The sequence below is a fragment of the Vicia villosa genome, linkage group LG1 (assembly GCF_029867415.1).
Source record: "Vicia villosa cultivar HV-30 ecotype Madison, WI linkage group LG1, Vvil1.0, whole genome shotgun sequence".
NCBI classification, from domain to species: domain Eukaryota; kingdom Viridiplantae; phylum Streptophyta; class Magnoliopsida; order Fabales; family Fabaceae; genus Vicia; species Vicia villosa.
This window is the reverse complement of record NC_081180.1, coordinates 234164747-234189079: the sequence shown is the minus strand read 5'-3', so window position 1 is coordinate 234189079 and position 24333 is coordinate 234164747. Positions and strand designations below refer to the sequence as shown.

General features: G+C 32.2%; 1 protein-coding gene across 1 annotated transcript; it reads left to right on the top strand.

Moving 5' to 3' along the window:
• The first annotated feature begins 284 nt into the window (after positions 1-284).
• LOC131644970 (putative anthocyanidin reductase) lies at positions 285-15281 on the top strand. Its single transcript, XM_058915605.1, has 5 exons — positions 285-477; positions 564-730; positions 14246-14449; positions 14533-14921; positions 15010-15281. Exons 1-5 carry the CDS (start codon positions 363-365, stop codon positions 15149-15151), a joined length of 1017 nt encoding a protein of 338 aa, XP_058771588.1. The 5' UTR covers positions 285-362; the 3' UTR covers positions 15152-15281.
• The last annotated feature ends 9052 nt before the right edge of the window (positions 15282-24333 follow it).

The following is a 24333-nucleotide window of genomic DNA, read 5'->3' as shown; positions in this document are numbered from 1 at the left end:
TAATTTTATATTTTTTTATAAGGTCTAATATTTTATATTCGAACAGGGCCTCCAGATTACTTGGGTCGGCCCTATATATATATATATATATATATATATATATATATATATATATATATATATATATATATATATATATATATATTTGTGTGTGTGTAAAACGTGTAAACAAAAGAGAGTGATAATATTTTAATAGTTTTTTACAAACATGCAAATTATTATGGACATCGATACCCTTATCTAACTGTGTGGTCAGTAGTACAAGTATACGTAGATTGGAAACCATTTTCTATACGGATCTATCATGTTATCTAAGAATCTATAAGAGTTTATGATTTAGAAGATTGATCAAGAAGAAGCTTATGGAAAGAAGATGCAAGGTGTGTGTGACTGGTGGTGCTGGTTACATTGGTTCTCTCTTAGTCAAAAAGCTTCTACAAAAGGGTTACACTGTCCATGCAACTCTTAGAAACTTGAGTACTCATTCCTTCATTCTCTCTCATTTTTTTTCTTTTTTTTTCACCTAAAATATTATTAACCGTGAATTCATTGATTCATTGTAGAGGATGAGTCCAAGGTAGGTTTATTGAAAAGCCTTCCTCATGCAAACACTAGACTTGTGTTATTTGAAGCTGACATATACAAAGCAGATGAGTTTTGGCATGCAATCCAAGGATGTGAGTTTGTCATTCATGTTGCTACTGCCTTTCAACACCAAACTCATTCTCAGGTTCATTTCTCAAACTCTTTTCTTTTCTTTTGTAGCATGAACTTCAAACTTTGTCCCATTAAAAACTAGTATATAGACAAGAGAAATATATCACGAAACTACATCATTCAATAATAATTATAAACTTTTTAATTAAAAAGTATATTTGCAAACTCAAATTTTAATGTTCTAATATGATTTAATATGATCTAATAACTAACCATAAATATGAAAAAAAATTATGATGCAAAAACTTCTTTAAACTCGACACTATAAATAATATTTATAAATAAACAAGATAAATTTATATCATTTTCTTAATTCTTTAAATTATAGAAAAAAAAATACTAAATGAATACTTGATCTATAACCAACTTATATTCTCATATTTATTATGAAAAATGAATTGACATTAAAATAAATATTACATAAAACTTATATATTATTTAACATGATAACTAAAATAAAATAATTTATTTTAATACACATAACTATTAAAAGTTATTATATTATTTTTTTTATAGAAAAAAATTAATAAAATTCATTAAATTTATCAAGTATTATAAAATCCAATAAAAAATATTCATTATATTTAAAATATTTATTAAAATTACAAACTAAACAACTAAGAATTCTTAGACTTCTATATTCTCTTGTTTTTAATTAAAAATTAGTTTTAAAACACAATCTTATACAAAATACTCCAATAAGCAAAATGATAAAAAAAAACACATTTATATTGGCTCGAAATCAAAAAATGTGCCTTGTAGACATAGAGTGCATCTTGCACACCTAGCGACCCATCTAAGTAGATCTCGTGCCTCACGTGCATTAGACACATGTTCCTTGCGTGCCAGCCAAAGGATACATGTGTATTACATTGGGGGCTTGAACCCCAAAAAAAAAATGAAAATTTTATATTATAGCACGCTTCTTTTCTTGACCAGCCCCCATTAAATAAACAAGTTTGAGTGACTACACTTATCAACTTACTAAAGTTTATCTTTTACGTATTATTATGGGTTAATGAACTTTTTGGTCCCTCTAAATATTGCAGATTTCGTTTTTAGTCCCTCCAAAATTTTCCTTTAAGAAATCGTCCCTTTCGTCTAAACTATTCGTCCCTAACGTCAAATTTGCTAGAGATTAGCTACGACTTTAGCCACCGATTAGCTACGAAATTTGACGTTAGGGACCAATAGTTCGGAAGAAAAAATTTGAAGGGACGATTTCTTGAAGGAAAATTTTGGAGGGACTAAAAACGAAATTTGAAATATTCAAAAGGACGAAAAAAGTTCATTAATCCTATTATTATTTTAATTTTTGTAGCTACTTCAATATCTACTAATGCATTCTATTAAAATCTTGACTAATCTTTAACAACATTAATTCTTTTACCTAATATCATTTTAACCTTCTATTTAGTTTCAAGATTTTTTTAGTTTGGTGTTTATTAAAAAAACATTTTATATGTTTAATTAGTTTTAGAGATTAATATTTATAAATAGACATTGTAATTTTTTTAAACATCCATTAAGTTAAATTATTATATAGCTTTAAAATGAGCATTAAAAAAAAAATTGATTGAATATAAGTATAAAATAGTTTACGCTGAAAATACATACATATTAATCTCTTAGTTTTATTGGCAAATACAATCAACCATCATTAAAAGAAATTATAAAAGTTTCTATATTGATTTTCTGTAATATTGTGTTTAGATCAAAATCAAGACAAATTATTTTTTTAATCATCAAGAAAATGGCTATTTAGATGTTTTATTTTGCTTGTGAGATTTTCATTATTAAATTGAATAAAATTGATATCATAGATTTACTATTTGATAATTAATTTTAAAAGGTAAATGTGATCAACGATTCTTCTAAAATATTGATATGTAATATATCTAATAATATATTTATCCATTATGAAAACATGATTAAATGTTTTTTAAATATAAAAATTCATCAACAATAATTGTAGTTTATATACATTTCTGTAGAATTTTTTCATTATATTATGTTACAAAAATTCATCAAAAATTTCTTTAATCAAAATACACACATTTTATTAGCCCCCACCAAATCAAATTTCTGGATCCGCCACTGGTGCCAGCCAATATCGAAATACAACAAATGCACATCTTGCGCACCTCCATGCTTAAGGCAATGCTGAAATATGATATCTTATTTAATATTTGAGATTTTGAGGCATACTTCCACAATTATCTACCTTGTCTCAAAATTGATGATGATGATGTTATTTTACCTACCAACCACTTCTCTCTCTCTCTCTCTCTCTCTCTCTCTCTCTCTCTCTCTCTCTCTCTCTCTCTCTCTCTCTCTCTCTCTCTCTCTCTCTCTCTCTCTCTCCAAAGCTTGAATCACTCTTCAATAATATGATCAACGTCAACAATGCTTGAACATTGATATGGGAAAATGTTGTAAACATGTCCGCGAGATTCTCTTCCAAAGCCACATTCGTTGAACATGTAACTCCAAACACAAGAGCAGAACACGAGAGGAGGGTTGTAATGTTTGATATTCAAAAACGTTTTTGAAAAAGATTGATTTAAAAAAGAGTAGAAGAAGATATTAAGTAGCAGAACAATAAAGATAGAAAATAAAGAGACAATATTTAGAGAAATCTCGCTAGCAAATTATCCTTGTTCAACCTTAAACCACACAAATTTCTCCGATCCCCAAGAGTTTTCTTTTGAGATTTTCACTACCAATAACTTGCACTTTTACACAGGTTCATCCTAACAATCTTACGCCAAACTTTTCACAAGTTTAACTTACAACCTCAAGTCTATTACAATAGAACAAGAGGCCTAAGCTTTTGATTAGGAAAATTTAGTACAATAACAGATAAAACATAACTCTCAGATTAGGCTTCTCTCTCTCTCTCTCTCTCTCTCAGAGCACTAAGGAAATTTTTAGTTAATAAAAGTGATAACAGAATGAGAATGAGTGAGATAGAAGAGAGTAGATACATCACAAAATTTATAATATGAAAGTGAGGAAAACACTACTTTATATAGTAAAAAATTTAGCTTAAAAGGTAATAATCTATGAGCTTGAACATTGTCTATTCAATTAGAAACGATAAGCTAGTTGATTAGAATAAACCAGAAAAGGAAATCCTAATATGTTACGTACCTTAATCTATTAAAGGGCTTCCTAACCAACTAAGAGTTGAACTTGCTCCGTAATCAATAAGATGAAGGTTCTAATCAATTAGACAATGAGTTTAGCTTTCATAATTGATCAAAATTCTTCGTAATTGATTAAGCGCTTTCCATAATTGGTTTTTAGAAAAAATGAGAAAAATATGAAAAGTTTAAACTAGTTTTAGTGCGTGCGCGCATTGCCTTATTACTTCAAGACTTACTCCTGCTTAAATTTCACTCAACTGATCAAATACATGATAAAAACACTAAGTGCTTGATCAGGCTAGAATTCCCATACTCAGATACTTTTGTATGATTAATTTGACTCTTTTTAGCTCTCCATAGAGGATTTTGGATACTTTTCTTTGAGCTTTCTTCTTGATTGATGATACTTGTGATTTAACTTTTTCTTGTTCAATTGTCATCATCAAAACCTTTAGAATACTTTAACTTTCACAACACATAGAACCATAACCTTCTCAACCACAATCTTTTTTGACTCGATCATGTTTCATATGAAGTAAAAACGAATATCAATGTGCTTTTTATTCTCATGATATAGTTGAAAATTAGCCAAGTGAATCAACCTTTAAACATCACAATTTATCTTCACACATTTTGGAGTGATCCATAACTCCACAATCATGCCTATTAACAATATGACCTCCTTGACCTCTTCAACAAGGAAATTATATTTTGCTTGAGTAGTAGATAAAATGAATACTAATTGTTGATTCTCTTTCTAACTTATAGTTATTCTAAGCAACATAAACTTAAAATTCAGAAGATATTTTCTAGTGTCCACATTATCTACATAGTTCGCATCCACAAAAATTTCTAAAAAATATTTATCTTGAGTTATCTCTGTGTACTTCAAGTCAACCTTCAATGAACCATTCAATTATCAAAGTATCCACTTTAAAGCTTCCAGGTGAACATGACCTTAATTTGCCAAAAACTGACTTACTATGCTAACTACATATGCTAAGTTTGGTCTACTACAAACCATACCATACATGATACTTACAATCCTGCTTTCATAGGTAATAATCTCCATCATCTTCTTATCTTATTATGTTTGAAGAAGTCATATAGTTAAAAACTTAGTGTGATGATACAAAGGAGTGTTAACGATTTTAGAATTGTTGTGAAAAACGATACCAAGAACAAAGTATAAAAGGGAATTAGAGAGGAGAATAAGAACACAAGAATTGGTTATAACTGCTTTTCTTTCACTTTCTCTTAAAACAAGATTACAAGTTTACAAGAATAACAAATAACCTCTCTCACCCTAAATTAGGATTTTTGCAGCTTAGCAATGATGAGAGACTAGTATGCTATTTATAATAAAACCTAACACACTAACTAATGGGCTTTTTCCACAAGGCCCATTACACAAGTCAACTTAATAAACAAGCTAACTTAACAAATTAGGGTTTAAACACTAAAACCTAATTTAACATGCTAACAACCCTAGCATCTTCGACATCTGCATGCTAGACCCATCTTCGACTACAGCATGCACACTTCGACACCAGCATGTGAACAATCCTTCGACTTCATGCTTAACTCTGTCGAACTGTCGAACCAAGAAGCTACCCTTCGACAATACTAGAGTTCGATCCAATATCTCACAAATCTCCACCTTGGACCTAACTCTACAACGTCAAGGGAACAAACTAGCTTTCTTCATGCAGATTTATCAACTGCATACAGTGGAAAAACTTGCAACTCGGCAATGTCTTGGTGATCATATCAGCAACATTGTCTTCAGTCGAAACCTTCAGCACTTGGACTTCTCCACGCTCGATTACTCCTCTGACGAAATGCAGCCTCACATCAATGTGCTTAGTTCGCTCATGATAGGCTGAATTCTTCGACAGGTGTATTGCACTTTGACTATCACATTTAACAGTGATACCTCGACCTTGAAGTTTCAGCTCTTTCGCAAAACCTTCAAGCCACAATGCTTCTTTCACAGCTTCAGTGAGAGCAATATATTCTGCTTCAGTGGTTGATAAAGCAACAACCTTCTGAAGTGTTGCTTTCCAACTAATTGCTGTGCCAAACATAGTGAAAACATATCCAGAAATAGATTTCCTGGAATCCATACAACCTGCATAATCAGAGTCGACATATCCTTCGATTACTGCTTTACTATCTTCACCCAAGGCTCCACCATAAATTAGGACTCTATTCAGAGACCCATTTATGTACCTTAAAATCCACTTCAATGCTTGCCAGTGAGCCTTTCCAGGATTCGCCATGTACCTGCTTACAAGACTTACTGCGTATGCTATGTCGGGTCTAGTACAGACCATAGCATACATCAAAGAACCGACTATATTAGCATATGGGATGCTATTCATATAGGCTCTTTCGACATCAGTACTGGGACACTGATCAATACTCAGCTTGAATTGAGGGTTTGTTGGAGTCACAACTGGCTTCGAATTCGACATACCAAACTTTTCAAGAATCTTCCGTAGATATGCCTCTTGAGATAGGCATAACTTCGACTTCTTTCTATCTCTTCGAATGTCAATTCCAAGAATCCTGGAAGCAGCTCCCAGATCCTTCATATCGAACTCCTTATTGAGTTCAGCCTTCACCCTCATCACATCTTCAACACTGTTGCTAGCTATGAGAATATCATCCACATAAAGCAACAAAATAACAAATGAATTACCAGGTCGAAATCTGAAGTAAACGCAGTGGTCGAACTGACTTCTAATGAAACTTATGCGTGCCATGAACTTGTCGAATCTCCTATTCCACTGTCGAGGAGATTGTTTCAGCCCATACAAAGATCTCTTTAACTTGCACACATAATCTTCCTTCCCCTTTTCGACATACCCTTCAGGTTGCCTCATCAGGATCGTTTCATCTAGATCACCATACAAGAACGCAGTCTTCACATCCATCTGTTCCAGTTCAAGATCAAACTGTGCCACCATGGCAAGCAACATTCGAATGGACCTATGCTTCACAACAGGAGAAAACACATCATTAAAGTCGACACCTTCTTTCTGAGTGAAACCCCTTGCAACTAACCTTGCCTTGTATCTTTTCGACGTCACTCCTTCAATTCCTTCCTTAACTTTGAAAATCCATTTACAGCTGACTAACCTTGCCCCAACAGGTTTCTTGATCAGTTCCCAAGTATGATTATCATGAAGAGATTTCATCTCATCATCCATGGCCTTCAGCCATTCAGTCTTATTTCGACTCCTCATAACTTCCTTATAGTCTCTAGGTTCTTCGTCTAGAACCTCACTTGCAGAGATTAAGGCATAAGCTATAAGATCTGCATATCCAAGTCTCTGAGGTGGCTTGATGACTCTTCTCGACCTATCTCTCGACAATAGGTAGTCATCGTCAGTTTCCTCAACTTCAGCATCTTCTGCTTCTTCTTCGACTTCATCTGGGATATGCAATTCAGCATCAACATGCTCCACCTCAACAGGAATCTCTACCTGTTCCAGCTCTTCGTCAGATGTTTCTGTACTTCGACCAACATCATCAGTTTTCTTAAAAGCCATTTCAACTTCATTGAAAACTACATCTCGACTGGTGATACACCTCCTGTGACCTGGCTCTAGGCACCATAGCCTATAAGCTTTGACTCCTTCAGGGTATCCCATGAACATGCATTTCAGAGCTCTAGGTTCGACCTTGTCTTGCCTAATGTGAGCATAGGCTACGCAGCCAAATACTCTCAGTTTGTCGAGATCTGGTGGATGTCCCGACCAAACTTCTTCAGGTGTCTTCATATCTAACGCTGTCGAAGGACATCTGTTTATCAGATATGTTGCTGTCGAAACAGCCTCAGCCCAGAACACCTTTGTTAACCCCGCACTAGTCAACATGCATCTGACTCTCTCCAAAATAGTTCGATTAAACCTTTCAGCCAAACCATTTTGCTGTGGAGTACCTGCAGTAGTTCTATGCCTTGCAATACCAGAGGCAGCACAAAAACTGTCGAATGCCTCATTGCAAAATTCAAGGCCATTGTCGGTTCTCAACCTCTTGACCTTTCTGCCAGTCTGATTTTCAACCAGAGTCTTCCAACTTTTGAAATTCTCAAAAGTTTCATCCTTAGTCTTCTGGATGAATACCCATAATTTTCTGGAATAATCATCTACTATGGATAGAAAATACCTTGATCCTGAATGTGATGGACACCTTGCAGGCCCCCAAAGATCAGCATGGATGTAATCAAGGGATCCATGTGTTCTTTGTTTGCCTTTGTTGAACTTCACTCTGCAAGATTTTCCAAGTACACAGGGTTCACAAAACTTCAGCTTTTCGACTTTGTCTCCACCAAGCAGATTTTGTTTCCCTAATTCGACCAGACCCCTTTCACTGACATGGCCCAATCTCATGTGCCAGATTTCTGTTTTCGACAAAGGTTTCGTGGATGCAACATTTGTCGAACCACTTACAACTTCAGCCTCAAGGGTATACAAGCCCTGTTTCTTCACGCCTCTCAAGACTTCCTTCGAACCCTTCATGACTCTTAGGATACTTTTCTCTCCTTGGAAAACATATCCTTTCTTGTCGAATTCACCAAGAGAAAGCAGATTTCTCTTCAAATCAGGAACATACCTGACTTCAGTCAACAACCTTATTGACTCATCATGGAGCTTGAATCTCACAGATCCAACACCTGCAATCTTGCAAGCCTTGTTGTTTCCCAGCAATACTGATCCACCATCTTGATCACATAATTCCTCGAACAAGTCTTTGTTTGGAGTCATGTGCCAAGTGCAACCTGAATCCATAATCCACTCCTTCTTAGAGTCACTGCTTGAAACCACAAGAACATCAGATGATTCGAAATCATCTTGAACAATGGCAGCGTTGCCATTATCCTTACCTCCATGATCTTTCAGGCGTTCAGGGCACACCTTTCTTGTGTGACCCTCCTTCTTACAATGATAGCATCGAATGCCAGATGCTTCGCCATTGTAAGACTTCGACTGGTTTTTGCCCTTCTTGTCGAACTTACCATTCTTTCGTAAGAGTTTTCCTTTAACGGCCAAACCTTCGCCAACAGTCGAAGATTTATGCTCCTTTCGTTCATTCAAGTCCTTAGAGTACAAGGCTGATTGAACTTCTTCAAACGTCAGGGACTCCCTTCCATACAAGAGAGTTTCTTTGAAGTGAGCATGTGATCGAGGCAAAGAACACAATAGTAACAGCGCTTGATCTTCATCATCGATCTTCACATCAATATTTTCAAGATCAAGAATCAGCTTGTTGAACATATCCAACTACTCAGCCAACACTTTGTCTTCAATCATCTTGAATGAATACAAAGCTTGCTTCAGGTAGAGTCGATTTACCAGCGATTTGGTCATATACAAACTTTCAAGTTTCACCCATAACCCTGATGTCGTCGTCTCCTTTGATACCTGCCGGAGAACCTTATCACCAAGGCTCAACAGAATTGCGCTGTGTGCTTTCTCGATCATAGTTGTCTTCTCCGCTGCCGTTAATGCAGCATTCATGGCTGCCTCTCCCTTCAACGCTTCCAAACAACCCTGCTGAACCAGTAGGGCTTTCATCTTCAAGCGCCACAGACCGAAATCATTCACTCCGGTGAACTTTTCAATCTCATACTTTGTTGAAGGCATCTTCTCCACGCTCGCCGCACCAATTTGTTGTGAAAAACGATACCAAGAACAAAGTATAAAAGGGAATTAGAGAGGAGAATAAGAACACAAGAATTGGTTATAACTGCTTTTCTTTCACTTTCTCTTAAAACAAGATTACAAGTTTACAAGAATAACAAATAACCTCTCTCACCCTAAATTAGGATTTTTGCAGCTTAGCAATGATGAGAGACTAGTATGCTATTTATAATAAAACCTAACACACTAACTAATGGGCTTTTTCCACAAGGCCCATTACACAAGTCAACTTAATAAACAAGCTAACTTAACAAATTAGGGTTTAAACACTAAAACCTAATTTAACATGCTAACAACCCTAGCATCTTCGACATCTGCATGCTAGACCCATCTTTGACTACAGCATGCACACTTCGACACCAGCATGTGAACAATCCTTCGACTTCATGCTTAACTCTGTCGAACTGTCGAACCAAGAAGCTACCCTTCGACAATACTAGAGTTCGATCCAATATCTCACAAGAATCTTACATTCTAAACCGCTCTACCACATTCTTCAAGTAACTATATTGAGACAATAATAATTCACTCCCTTTGTAGTTTCTTGTGGTATCCATCTCTATGATTCTCTTAACTTCACCAATATGTTTCATCTAAAATTATCCTCGAGCTTGCTGATATCTTCCTTGCCAGAGCTGCCATCAAGATATCATCAACATGCAGAATAAGATAGATAATGATTCCCTTATTCCTCATCAATATGTATGCACAAGTATCATAACCAATTCTCAAAAAACCATGTTTAAGAAAAATTTCATCTAACCGGCGATACCACTTTCTTGAGATTTTTGCTTAAACCCATACAGGCATTTCTTCAATAAAAAAATAATAGATTAAGCCAAATAGAACACTACATTATATTTTATCATAAAAAAACATAAGCATCAAGTTGATCATATGAAATATGTTAAAATATTTAATAATAACATTTGTTAAAAGGTCATTACTCAAAGTTTTTATTAAAATAAAAAGTTATACTAAAATTAAAAGTGTATGGAAGAAAGATGGACAAATATTTGTTGTCCTAACCTCTATTAAAATACACAAAAATCATATATGGAGTTTGATTAAGACTTTGTTTGTTATAGATTTTAAAAAAATTGTATTTAAAAAAAAATCATTTTATGAGAATTTTTAAAAAAATATTAAAAGTTATTTTCAATTATTTTTCGTAAGTTAAAAGAATAAATTTTACATCTAATTACTTAAATATTTATTATTTAAAGATTTTAATTTAATCAAAACCATATAAAAATTTTAAAACGATAAATCTAAAAAATAATTTTTTTTATAAAATCAATTTAAAATAATAAATTTAAGTGATATTTTAAAAAATAAAAACTATAATAGAATAATAAAATACTTAAAATAATATTAAAGAATTAAAATAAACTACACTTTGTGATTTTAAAATAAATTATAAAAACCCTAAATTATTATGTAGGTTAATTTGTGATTTTAAAATGAGATCATGCCAAGAAGCCTTTATAGGGTCACCTTTGTCGTTAAATTAAAGCAATTAAATTGCTAATATATATATATATATATATATATATATATATATATATATATATATATATATATATATATATATATTATTTATTTATATTTTTTGAACCTAAGACAAGAATCTTACATTCTTTCCTGAAAACTCAAGCATGTCCACTAGGACATTTGTCAATTTTGTAATTATTCTAGAGTATAATATATTTAATTTAAACATAATTATATTTTTACTTAAGTCCATATATAATTTTGAGAATCTAAAATATTTGAGGCATGTGCGGTAGGCTTGACTGCACACCCACAAGGCCGACCCTGCCTATGCGAATCCCAACTTATTAGTTTGTATAGTGGTGTTACTTTCAATCCGCTTGAACTTAAATAAAGGCACTGTGAATATCACATAAACAGTCTTCTAAATTTCCTCAATGACTCGAAAGTACAGTCTACATGCCATTATAAGATTCTTATCATTAGAACTTGAGAAATACATGGATTCAGACTTAACCATAATTCCACTATTTTGCATTATACTACCACCATCCTTGAAATTTGTATAAAAGGAAAAATTATTAATGTTGTATGTAGTCCAAGTTATTACTTTACATGTAGACATGTATGACATCCATTTAATTGTCTTGGATGAACTCTCATCATTAGAAATCCTTTCATTCAGCCAATTTATGAAACTCTTGTTGTGCTCTTTGAACAACCACTTGTAACTCATCCGCAAGAATGTTTCCTTGATAAATCTTTTGTGAATGGATATGTAAGGTTGATCATCAAAATTATTCAATATATAAAATATGCTTGAAGAACTACATACCGAGCCACTAACTTAACATTTAAACCTTGTGTAGCTCTACCTTCAAATCTTCCATCATGACGAAACTTTGAAATTGCTATAGAGTTTTCTTGTGAAAAATAGTTTGAACAAAACACAATAGTTTCTAGATAGAGTTTGATATATTAGGGGGAAATGTGTTCTTTTTCCTTATTCTTTTGGGCCAACTCTTGTCATATACCAATCATCATCATATCCAGACGGGAATTCTTGCCATCTTTTGTCTTGCCTTTAATGTTTAGAAGTGTTCCAATCAAACCATCACACATATTTTTCTCTACATGTGTCAGATCAAGACAATATCTTATATTGAGACTAGACCAATATGGAGATCAATACAATTTATAACATTAATAAATTGTTTTTGTTTATAAATTGCCTCCCCAAATAAGGGCTTAAGAGTGATATCAAACTCATGCTCTCTAATTAAAGCCTTCTGCAATCTATGATATGGATGATTGGGGTTTAGAAATTTTCGAGGCCCAAGATAGATATAGTCTTTTCCATATTGAAGTTGGTGGGAGCATGTATTAGATTCACATATATGACACACTTTATATCCCTTGACGTTGTATCCAGACAAATTTCCATATGCAAGAAAGTCGTTGATTGTGCAAAATAACATGGCACACATCTTAAACTTCTCACTCCAATACGCATCATCAAGTCTTCATCCCAAAAATAATTAAATCTTCAATCAATGGACTTAGATAAACATATCATTTTCTTGTTGTCATGGCCCTAAAATCATCATAGACAACAACATATATTTGCGCTTCAAGCACAACCATGAAGATATGTTATAAATCATGAGAAGAATAGGCCATTAAGTATGGTTAGTACTCATATTATCAAAGGAGTTCATTCCATCAGTATCAAGTCCAATCCTAAGGTTTCTTGGCTCATGGCTAAAATCTGGATACAACAAATCAACAACTTCTTTCTCATACAAGAAACTTAATCTATTAACTTTCATCCAACTATGATCCATAATAAGTTCTGAAATTAAAATAAAAAAATCCATGGAAAATCATGCATCTTGAATGAAATTTTTTCTAAGTCACATTATAAAAACAAAACATTGCTAAGTGACAACAACACATAACATTCTCAACAAGACAAAAACACAAAAAACAATCTCACTCTCAATCACAACAACATAAAAGATTCAAAACTTTAATAAGTCACAATACCTAAATAACAACAACAACAACAAAAATCACAATCTCAACAAAACAAAACAATAACAACATCAACAATAAACCTTTTACTTATCTAAAAAAATAACAAAATATAACATTCAATCTCAATATGAACAACAACAACATTTAAACTTTAGGGTTTAGGATCTCAACAACAACAATAATATATTGAAAACACCCTTTCTTGTTGTTTTGTTGTTGATGTATCACCAACTTTGAAGGTTTAGGCTTCAAAGATGCAAAAACAGTATATTAAAAATTTTAATTTGAAGATTAATGTAAAATTTTATTTTATCAAGTTAATGGTATTCTTGAACCTTGACATTAATTTTCAAGATATTAAAAATTTGAGAAGATATTACGACACAAAAGTGGCTTAAAATGAATGAAGAAATAAATTGTATGTGCTGAAACTCGAAGCGTGTCCCTGAGGGACATTTCTCCACGTGTGGAAAACCTGACAGTGGTTAAAAGTTATTTAATTTTAATTTTAAAAAATAAAAAAGGAACATGCCATATTTCACCATAATTTTTATCTTTAATCGAGGTGAAATGTGTCTTGAAATTTAAGAATAAAGAAAGTCACCTAAGCGAAAGTTCGTTATATATATATATATATATATATATATATATATATATATATATATATATATATATATATATATATATATATATATATATATATATATATATATATATATATATATATATATATATATATATTGTAGTACTCAAAGATTTTATAATTCTTATAGCAATAAATTCTAAGAACTTTGTATTTGTCTCTCTAAGTTTATCTTTAGAAAATACTCCCACACAACAAAAGTGATAGAAAAATACATTTATATTTTCTCAGAAATCGAGAAACACCTCTCACAGACCCAAAGTGCACCTTGCGCTCCCATGCCAAGTTCAACATATTGAAAATGTTTATTATTACTATGATGATTTTATTTTGAATATGCACCAACTTACTATGATTAAGTTTTACAATTTGTAATCATATCTGATTTAATAGTTAAGTTATTTTTTATATTTTTTATTAATTATTGAAAAATAATAATCATGTACTTTTTATATCTATCATAATACTCACCCATATGTAAATGTTTGTGGCAGTTTAAGAACATTGAAGAAGCTGTAATAGCAGGTGTAAAAAGTATAGCTACGAATTGTATTAAATCAGGAACTGTAAGAAAACTGATATACACTGGCACAGTTGTTGCTTCTTCACCATTGAAGGATGATGGAAGTGGCTACAAAGACTTCATTGATGAAACTTGTTGGACACCTCTACATCTTCCTCTCACTGCTCTCCATAAGGTAGTAATTAATAATTATACACCTCTCCATCACAATTCCAAAAACGAGAGTATATAACAAATCATAGGTAATTATTTTGTTAGGAATATGCTGATTCCAAGACATTAGCTGAGAAAGAATTGTTAATTAGTTATGGCAAAGAGGCAAATGGAAGTGGTGGAATTGAGGTGGTTAGCCTAACCGTTGGCCTAGTGGGAGGAGATTCTCTTCTAAGTTACATACCAGCAAGTGTTGCAATTCTTATTGCTCAGCTTAAAGAAAATGAAGACATGCATCAGTCTTTGAAATTCTTAGAAGATATATGTGGAAAAATTCCATTAGTCCATGTAGATGATGTTTGTGAAGCTCATATCTTTTGTGCTGAGGATCCATCTATCAATGGAAGATTCTTGCTTGCAAACTCATATGCATCGTTAGTAGAGATAGCAAATTATTATCTTCAAAACTATCCAGAATTCAATTTGAAGGAGAAGTAAGTTTATATTATTGATGAAAATTGAAAAGTGGAGTATTGAATTATAAGTATGTAAAATGTGAAAATATTTGACATTTGGTTTTAGGTATTTGGAAGGGCCAAACAGAGAAATCAAATGGGCATCAACAAAGCTAATTGATGAAGGGTTTGTTTACAAGTATGATCTTAAGATGATATTGGATGATAATATTGAATGTGCAAGAAGGATAGGCGATCTCAGTATGTAATGATATAAACATGAGGATTTTTCAATCCACCTTTTATATGCTTGAGTCTATCACAATTTATTGCTCAAAGGATCTTTGTAATATTGTATTTCCAGTTAAAATAAATTTTCAGAAGAATCTTTTCGACAAATCCGAGTAGAATCTTTTCAACCAATCCCAATATTTTGGAGGATAATTAATAAACTCTATATAATTAAATTATGTTTGTATAAACTCTCTATTTATTGATAAAATCTCTTTTTAGAATTTGCATGCATATATTTTTAAGTTGTTTGGTAGAATTTTATTAAACAATAATTAGTCTTTGTATTGAAGAAAAAATATTATCGTAGAATTCATTAATGAGTGAGATAAGTCAAATGATTAAATTTTTTGGAGTACAAGTTAGGGTTAAGATAATTTTTTTTAATTGTGCTAATAGTGTATTAATTAGGCAAGATTGGGATAATGCATGATTAGTTTAGTGGAGGTTAAGTTAAGGTCATGTATAAGAAATGTAGAAAGGTTAAGGTCATGTGTGATGAGTTTAAGGTTAAGTCCACGGGTAGAGTTGATAAGTGATAAATTTTGCATGAGAGCCAACTCATTCTCTTCCGATTTTCCTTTTCTAATTCCTATACCATTCCCTTTATCCCATTCATGCATGAAACAAAAATTCTCTTAAGAAAAGATCACATAAACTTTTTATATATTGATCTTAGTTCAATAAATTTTTTCTTCCTCCTCAAGTTTCTTTAATCTAGGGGTCTAATTTTTCTACATTTTAAAAATTAAATATGATCAATTTCTTCTCATTTTCACATACTTGTAAATTTTGTTATAAAAAATTTGATCTTCTCCAATGAGGCTTATTTGAGTCACTTTGTACTTGCTTGAACCACTTATGTATTAGGGAGGTCAAAATTCAAAATTTATAGTTTAAAAAAAATGTGATCTATCTCTTAATAGAAAAATTTCAAAGAAATAATTTTGGTTATGAAAAATTTATAAAAATAAATTTTAATATTTAAATTTAATTTCTATTCATCAAAATATTTAGATAACATATTTGAAATCACCATAACATTGTGGATATGGTGTACACCATTTTATAACAAAAGTTTCCTCTAATTTATGTGTGTGGCTATGGGCCCTTATTTTAAGATTAATATTGAGCTTTTAAAATTTTACTCCATTAATATCTTATTATAATTTAAAAAATTGATTTTCAATAATTTGGAGTTATGATGAAATTCTTGGTTTATATGGTAAAAAGTTTATGTTTAAATAAAAAATGCTACTTGATCTAATAATTTATAAAATTGATTATGAGATTTGAAAAAAATTGTCATTGTAATAAATGGTGAGTATGGAGTTTAGGAAAACCTGGGCGCAAAGGTTGGGAATTTTTTTTCCATGCACTTCAACCTTATAAAACAAGAGAGACTTTCACTTGTTTTTTTAAATATTTTTAGAATTTTTATTTAGATTAAAAATTTTAGATAACTTTTTGTAAAAATTATTTTCATTTCTATTTTACTAAGAAGATCAATGGTGAAAACAATACTGATCCTCCCAGAAATTTACTGAACTGGAGATGATGATCGGGAGGATTGGGGACAGGATTGATTAATGCAGTATTGATATGCTTAACTATTATCTATTCTCGTATCTTTATTATAAGAAAATTGGCTACAGTAAGTGATAATAAAAATTTAGGTAAAAGTTAAAAAAAACTTGTATATCCATAAATGTAGTTTAATAGCACTCACTCTTGACATTTCACTTGTAAGCAATTATAATTGTCTCATAAAGTATAGACAAAAATTGTAAATTTAAATTCAAAGAATTGATAGCCCTAAACATCTTGGAAATATTCTCTATTACATCAATAAATATATTGTTTTTACACAGTTTCTTAATTTCATTCAATATTCATACAACTAAATATTTCTTTTTCAAAAGCACAAGGATTCTTCTAAACTGCATATGGAGAGTGATACACTCAAAATGACATCACCATTAAGGAGAGTTGACAATGTGTTAAACCTCTCACTATCTAAGTGTCACTAACAAATCTTTTGAATTCACCCCTTTAACAAAATAATAACTCTAATTTTTAAAACAGGGGTGAAATTTTAGCCATATAAATATATGAGAAAAACTTCATTATCACATAGTTTTCTGATAAAAATACTCACAAATATATTTAAACTTATTTTTTTATCATTTTTATTGAAAACGAATAAAATAATAACCTAATAATATTAATTAAATGATAGTATTATTTTAATCAATGTTATTGAATCTAAAAAAAATGAAAAGAAATTAAATTTTGGAAGACTAGACAAAGAGCTTGTTTGCCTATCCTTAGGCAGATTTCGGAGACTGGTCAAGATCTGAGACAAATTTTAAGAATGAAAGAGCATTTATAAAGATAATTATAAATTGTTGATTGAATATATCTTATTACACGACTTTTAAATATGTGAGTCAACTCTTTATAACTCATGCTCAACAATTTAGGTTACAAATGCTTCCTTAATTTCCTTCTCATTTGATCTTGTCGACGAGACACCATCATCCAAACACATTATGTAGTCTACTTCACGCTCACTTAGTATCACACAAAACTTAAGTATCCTCCAACTCAAGAAATGATAACATACCAAATTCATTACAATTCATTTCATTCCAATTGAAGTCTCAATAATACCATTCCCTCTCCTTTCCTCAAATGTTATCATTTCTCTAATCATTATTTACAGGCATAAGCTGCATTCCCATGCGCTTCCTTCAATACCTTCACACCCTTACTTATACCAACCATATTATCCCCTCAACTCATTCAGTAAAAACATATCGCACTTCACCTCGTCTAAAATAAACTGCGACAATAACTAGTTAAGTACAATAGCTTCTAATCTTCGTAACCGACTTCTGAGCCTTCCAATGTTGAACTGCATCTACTTTGGACGGATTCAGACATACTATCACCAGAAATAGCACGCTCTAGAAAACTTACATCTTTAACTCATAACTTACACTTGACAACTTAGCATAAGGTTTCCTCCCTTTCGACACTGAAAATCAAATCGCAACGTCCAACACGTCTATATTCTGAATTAGATCAAATAATAATATTCTCAAGAAACACGACAACAAACTGACCCAAGTATTTATAATTCCTACACCGAGTTTTAAAAGTTGTCTCTAACCATCCTCTTCCTTCACCCGAATCTGAAAGTAATCCAACCTCAATTCGACTATACTGAAGACATACTCGCCTACCAGTTGGTCCATCAAATTGTCAATCCTCTGAAGTGGATACTCAATCTCAATCATTACCTTAATCAACTATCGACAATCCACATAAAACCTCATATGAGCGTTAACACATACATGGACCCATCTGAGCATCATCTCCAAAGAGTCACTCTACTTGCTTAGCAGATAACTTCAGGAAGTCATCAGATAATTACACATCACTTTTATATCACTCGCCGCCACATCATTCTTTACTCTCTAAAAGAAACCATCAATAATACTTGATTGTTCTCCTTCAGAGACATCCCGGCTCATCCAACCGACCGGAATCTTGTATCTACAACATCATCAGACAAAATAATCTGCAGGGACTTAACAACATAATTTGAAAGCACTTGGTTTACTCCAAATCGTTCACCTTCAAGCATAACATCAAGTTAATCCAACATCTTGCTCTAACGATGAGTCACAATTATCCCCGGGAAACATCAGGACTCGCACACAACAGGCACATCATTAGCCATGGCATCGCCTCCTACTCCTAGAGATACGAACAACACAAGTATCTGATCATCCCCCCTCAAGGACATTTCGACCTGTCCGTTATACCCGGATCTCAAATCTGCATTCTCTTCATCATTGGGAAACAACATAGTCTCACTAACATTTGCAGTTTTTCCATCCTTAGCACTATGAACCAAGTGTTCACACGTTACAACCAAAACATCTCTGGAAAGCAACAACCTCTCCTCCACTTGTTTCAATCTCCCTCCGACAAACAAGTGATTAGAAAAACAAGAAAGCACTGACAGTGTTTCACACACATGTTGCGTACGAAGGAATCAAACGTCAATAGTATTCTACTATTAAACCACACTACTGACTTCACAACTTGGCCGGACGGACCGACCTGCTTTGATACCAATTGTAACATCCTAATTCCCCTAACGTTTATTAATATAAAATTAGAGTAATTTGTTCAAATAATAAACATGCAATTAGGATGTCATACTTCTCAAAACAAATTAAACTTGCTCTATTATTCAAATAGATACATAACACATTATGCATATGAACCAAAACAAAACTTCATAATTCTCAACTTCCTATTTTAGTACGAAGCGGAAAAGATTCACATAATGTTATCAAAATAATCTGCATCTAGCATAAACAATCTTTATTAAAATAATACGTTGTTCATAAGACTCCAAACAATCATTAAAGACAACAAGAGTAACTAAGTGTTCACCCCCCGGTGTTACGTACTAGAGCACAACCCAACTCGACATAAGCAATAGGAAGATCAACATCTTCAAAGCTACTCTAAAAGCGCACTAATCCTCTTTACCTCCATGTTACCCACGTGGAGGGGACATTCAAACAGAAGGAGTGAGATATCATAACAATATAAAGAACTGTATGATAACAAGTATATGAGAATAAGGTCATACACAATTCACCACTTCACAACACTTCAATATCGTCTATCAACAATTAGTATACAAGTATTCAACAACAAGCAGATCATCATCGCATCATTAGTTACAAAAAAATTTATCACCAAATATCTCATCATCATTCATCATCATGAAAAATGTCATGAGACCAAAAACTCTACAAATGCATGTGGTACCAATAGGGCATACACCCTCATCGCATAATTTCCAATAAATAGAGGCATCAACAAGGCATACACCTTCATTGCAATTTGCACTCAATCCATACAACAGGATTGAGGTCATCTTAGTTTGCAAAACCAGGCCATCAAAATTTTCCAATCCAACCCATCGTAGTTTGCCAATCTAGGCCATCGCTCATGCAATATATATGACTCGACAAATGCAACATCATAAAATGCAACACAACGACAACAATTATGCAACATCATAAAATGCAACACAACGACAACAATTATGCAACCAAAAGGCATAAGCCTTCATCAAACACCAATATAGGTCATCACTTCATCATCATAACAACATAAATTCATCATGTTATTCATACCTCATCTAGGCTTCATATTACACACATTATCATAACATCATCAATTCATCATATTCATCATAATAACAACAAACATCATAGTACACCAATCATGATAACAACAAACTCCTTAATAAAAACATATTTATTTTTAATTCATCACAAGACATTATTATCTCATCATAAGGAAAATACACATTGTTGTACCTCAAAATTTGCCCATACTTTTCAAAAATTCAAAACAATTTCAAAAATTGGGTTTTATAAAAATCTTGGGTTCATTTACATTGACATCCTGAATTTTATAAATATTCAATTTAAAGTCTATTTTAAAATATAATAGTTTACTCTTAAAATATTATAGGTTAATAAATAGAAAAATGTTTGCCTATGCTTCATATACTTTCAATTGGCTTTTTATTTCAAATAAATAACATAGCACAATTGGTAAGAATGAAGGTTTGCAAATAGAAGGTCATGGGTTCGAATCCCAATTGGTGCATTTCTATATTTTTATTTAACTTTTTTTGATTTTTTTGCACCTGGACACAATTGCGTCAAGTTCTCTCAAATTTCATTCACACTTTTTTAAGCTTTTTCATTCACACTTTTTTAAGCTTTTTACACAAACGCTTTCTACGATTTTTTAACCTTGTTTTGGCCAATAATGACACCTGACCTGAGGCCTCTCTTTCTTTTAAATGTTTTTTTCACAATTTTCTTGGCCGAGGATTTTCATATGAGGCCCCGAATCTTATTTTCAATCTGTTATCTTTTCGCGTTTTAATTTCCAACTTGTTTTTACCAAATGATGATTCTCTGCTGGTGTTTTCTTACTACCGATTTTTCTAACATCCATTCACGTATAGTACACATTTACAAACCATTTTCATACGCGAAATATATTTTCACACTAACTCATTCTCATATACTAACTTTAACACTAACTTCTAAACAAAAAACCTTTTAACAGTCAATAATGTGCATCGCTTTTCCACTTTTTTCTGCAAATCTATCGTACACCAATTTGCACATATTCGTAAACATTCACCAAGAAACAAATACAATCACCTTTTTTTTTACCACAAATCAAATACAATCAGGCACCAATCTTCTCATGAATTAGACTTCTTTCAAAACTAAATTTTCACCACATCATTTTAACACTAATTTCACGAATCCTTCAAACTATTATTCTTATGGTTAATTGCACCATTCATATGTCATCACTGATTTATTTCAAACTTTGTTTCAATAATTAAACATCAGACTCTAATTCTTCAATTCAGGTAGATTGGTTTTTATTGCAGATGGAGGAGGATTGCATCAAACCGCAGCAGCCCAAAACACAATATCACCGACTCGCATTTAGAAATAACTCAATAACTGAATTGATTCTTCAGCATCGAAATTGCACGACATGTAATTTGGAACCGTGAACCTCACGAGCACAGCGATCTTCGACAACAACAACGGGGCAACGTGCTTCGACGCACAACAACTCATCATCACGCCATACGAACAGCTCCAAACAGAAAATTACAGTAGCTTGCGAATCACCGACGCGAACTCGAGCCAGCCGGACGGAGCAACCGAATCATCTCACCGCTCAACAATTTCAGCAACCCCACTGGAACAGCAATTGCATCGAGTATTACAGCATCTCGGCATCATCTATCTGCAGCGAATCAAATTGAAGAACAACGAAGTTTCACGACTCACAACATTCGATTCACGCAACAACACCGTAACCATCAGAGTAATTCCAATCGCGCAAGATTCCTCACTCTTCATCGCGACTTTTTGCTTTGTTACTAGTTATTGACGTTTTGAGCTTCAGTACTGAGTTTTAGGGGTGGCAAAATGGATGGATTGGATGGATATGGATTGGATCCTTAATGGATGGATCAAACCAATCCATTAATCCATTACAATCCATTAAACTCTCTTAAAAAAAAATCCAATCCAATCCATCCATTAAGGAATAAAATCCATCCATTAACAAATTTCTAATGGATGGATATCCATCCATCCAAAAGATAATTAAATTTTTTTTTTTTTAAATTTCATAAAAATAATTGATTTTTCGTTCTTCCGAAAAAAATTGAATTTTCGTTTTTTCAAAAAAAAACTTGATTTCTCGTTTTTCCGAAAAAAACTCGTTTTTTCAAAAAAAACTCGTTTTTTCGGTTTTTCGAAAAAACTCATTTTTTTTTCATTTTTTCGAAAAAACTCAATTTTTTCGTTTTTCTAAAAAAAACTCGATTTTTTCGTTTTTCTGAAAAAGACTCGATTTTTTCGTTTTCCCAAAAAAAAAGCTCGACTTTTTTCGTTTTTTTGAGAAAAAAACTCGATGTTTTCGTTTTTCGAAAAAAAACTCGACTTTTTTCGTTTTTCAAAAAAATATCGATTTTTTTCGTTTTCTCCAAAAAACTCGCCTTTTTTCGTTTTTCCAAAAAAAAAACTTGATTTTTTCGTTTTCCCCAAAAAAAACTCGACTTTTTTTCGTTTTTCTGATAAAAACTCTATTTTTTCGTTTTTCGAAAAAACTCGACTTTTTTTATTTTTCGGAAAAAAATCTCGATTTTTTTTTTCGTTTTTTCGAAAAATACTCGATTTTTCCATTTTTTCGAAAAAACTCGGTTTTTTTCGTTTTTCTGAAAAAAACTCGATTTTTTTCGTTTTCCCCCAAAACATATCTACTTTTTTCGAAAAAAAACTCGATTTTTTTTCGTTTTTTCGGAAAAAAATGGTTTTTTTTTGTTTCCCGAAAAAAAATCGATTTTTTCATTTTTCTAGAAAAAAAACTCAACTTTATTGTTTTTTGAGAAAAACCTGATTTTTTTTCGTTTTTTCGGAAAAACACGATTTTTTCGTTTTTCGGAAAAAAACTAGATTTGTTTCGTTTTTTTGAAAATACTCGATTTTTTTGTCTTTCCGAAAAAACACGATTTTTTTGTTTTTCGTTTTGACTGATTTGAGTAAAGGTTGAGCGAGAAGCGAAGAAAGGTTTGTTATTGGCCTATCGTTTATCTGGAATTTGAAACTGAGATATGAAGAGAGTTGTTGCTCAGTGGAAGAACAGAGAGATAAGAGATGAATAGAGTAGAGAGCAGTGAGAGAGGGAATCTCGGTTTTGTTTGTCAATGGCAGAAGGAGTATCGTGAGAAAAAAAACAGAGCAAGATGGGAGGAGGCGAATTGATTAGTTTGTACCTCTAGGCTCTAGGGTTTGTTTTTGACTTAATATGTGTTTGGGCTTAAGGTACTTGGCCCACCCGAATTACATGTTATGCACCCCCAGCCTGTGAATATACCCCTCCTGGGGTTTGAATCAATTAAGTTTGGGCCTGAACACTATGGCCCAACGCCCTGTTTCTGGCACCCCCTCCTGGGGAGATTAATATTCCATTTTGGGCCTATTGGGCCAGCATATTCTTATAATTTAATCTCCTTCTTTCTGTTTTAGACCATTTTAATGTATTCTTTGTTCTAATTTTCATATGTAATTTTATTTTGTTTATTTTTTTTAAATATTAAAATACCAAAAACATTTTATCCCTTTAGAACTCAATATTTTCTTAGATATTTTCTTTGTTAATTGTAGTTAATATTTGTTGACATTTTTCATCATTTTTTAATAATGCATCATTTTATATATATATATATCCGTACTAACTTTTTTGTTTGTTTGTGCGAGGTACTACCATCTTTAAGCAATTGGACTATTCCATGGGCATTAACGTTGCAATTTAATATATATATATATATATATATATATATATATATATATATATATATATATATATATATATATATATATATTTATCTTTGTTTTAATTTCTTATTTTGGGTTTATTGTAATAATCGTAGTTTACTTTTCCGCACTCCCCGATTTTATTGTAATCCCCTCCCAGAAGCCCTGTAATAGCTATGACTTTTATTTTTTCCGCC

What these genes read in the sequence shown, in the direction of transcription:
- LOC131644970 (XM_058915605.1), top strand. Translation starts at nt 363, where the DNA reads ATGGAAAGAAGATGCAAGGTGTGTGTGACTGGTGGTGCTGGTTACATT. An exon ending in TGCAACTCTTAGAAACTTGA is followed by an intron (nt 478 to 563) that starts GTACTCATTCCT and finishes GATTCATTGTAG; the next exon opens with AGGATGAGTCCAAGGTAGGT. An exon ending in CTCTCACTGCTCTCCATAAG is followed by an intron (nt 14,450 to 14,532) that starts GTAGTAATTAAT and finishes TTATTTTGTTAG; the next exon opens with GAATATGCTGATTCCAAGAC.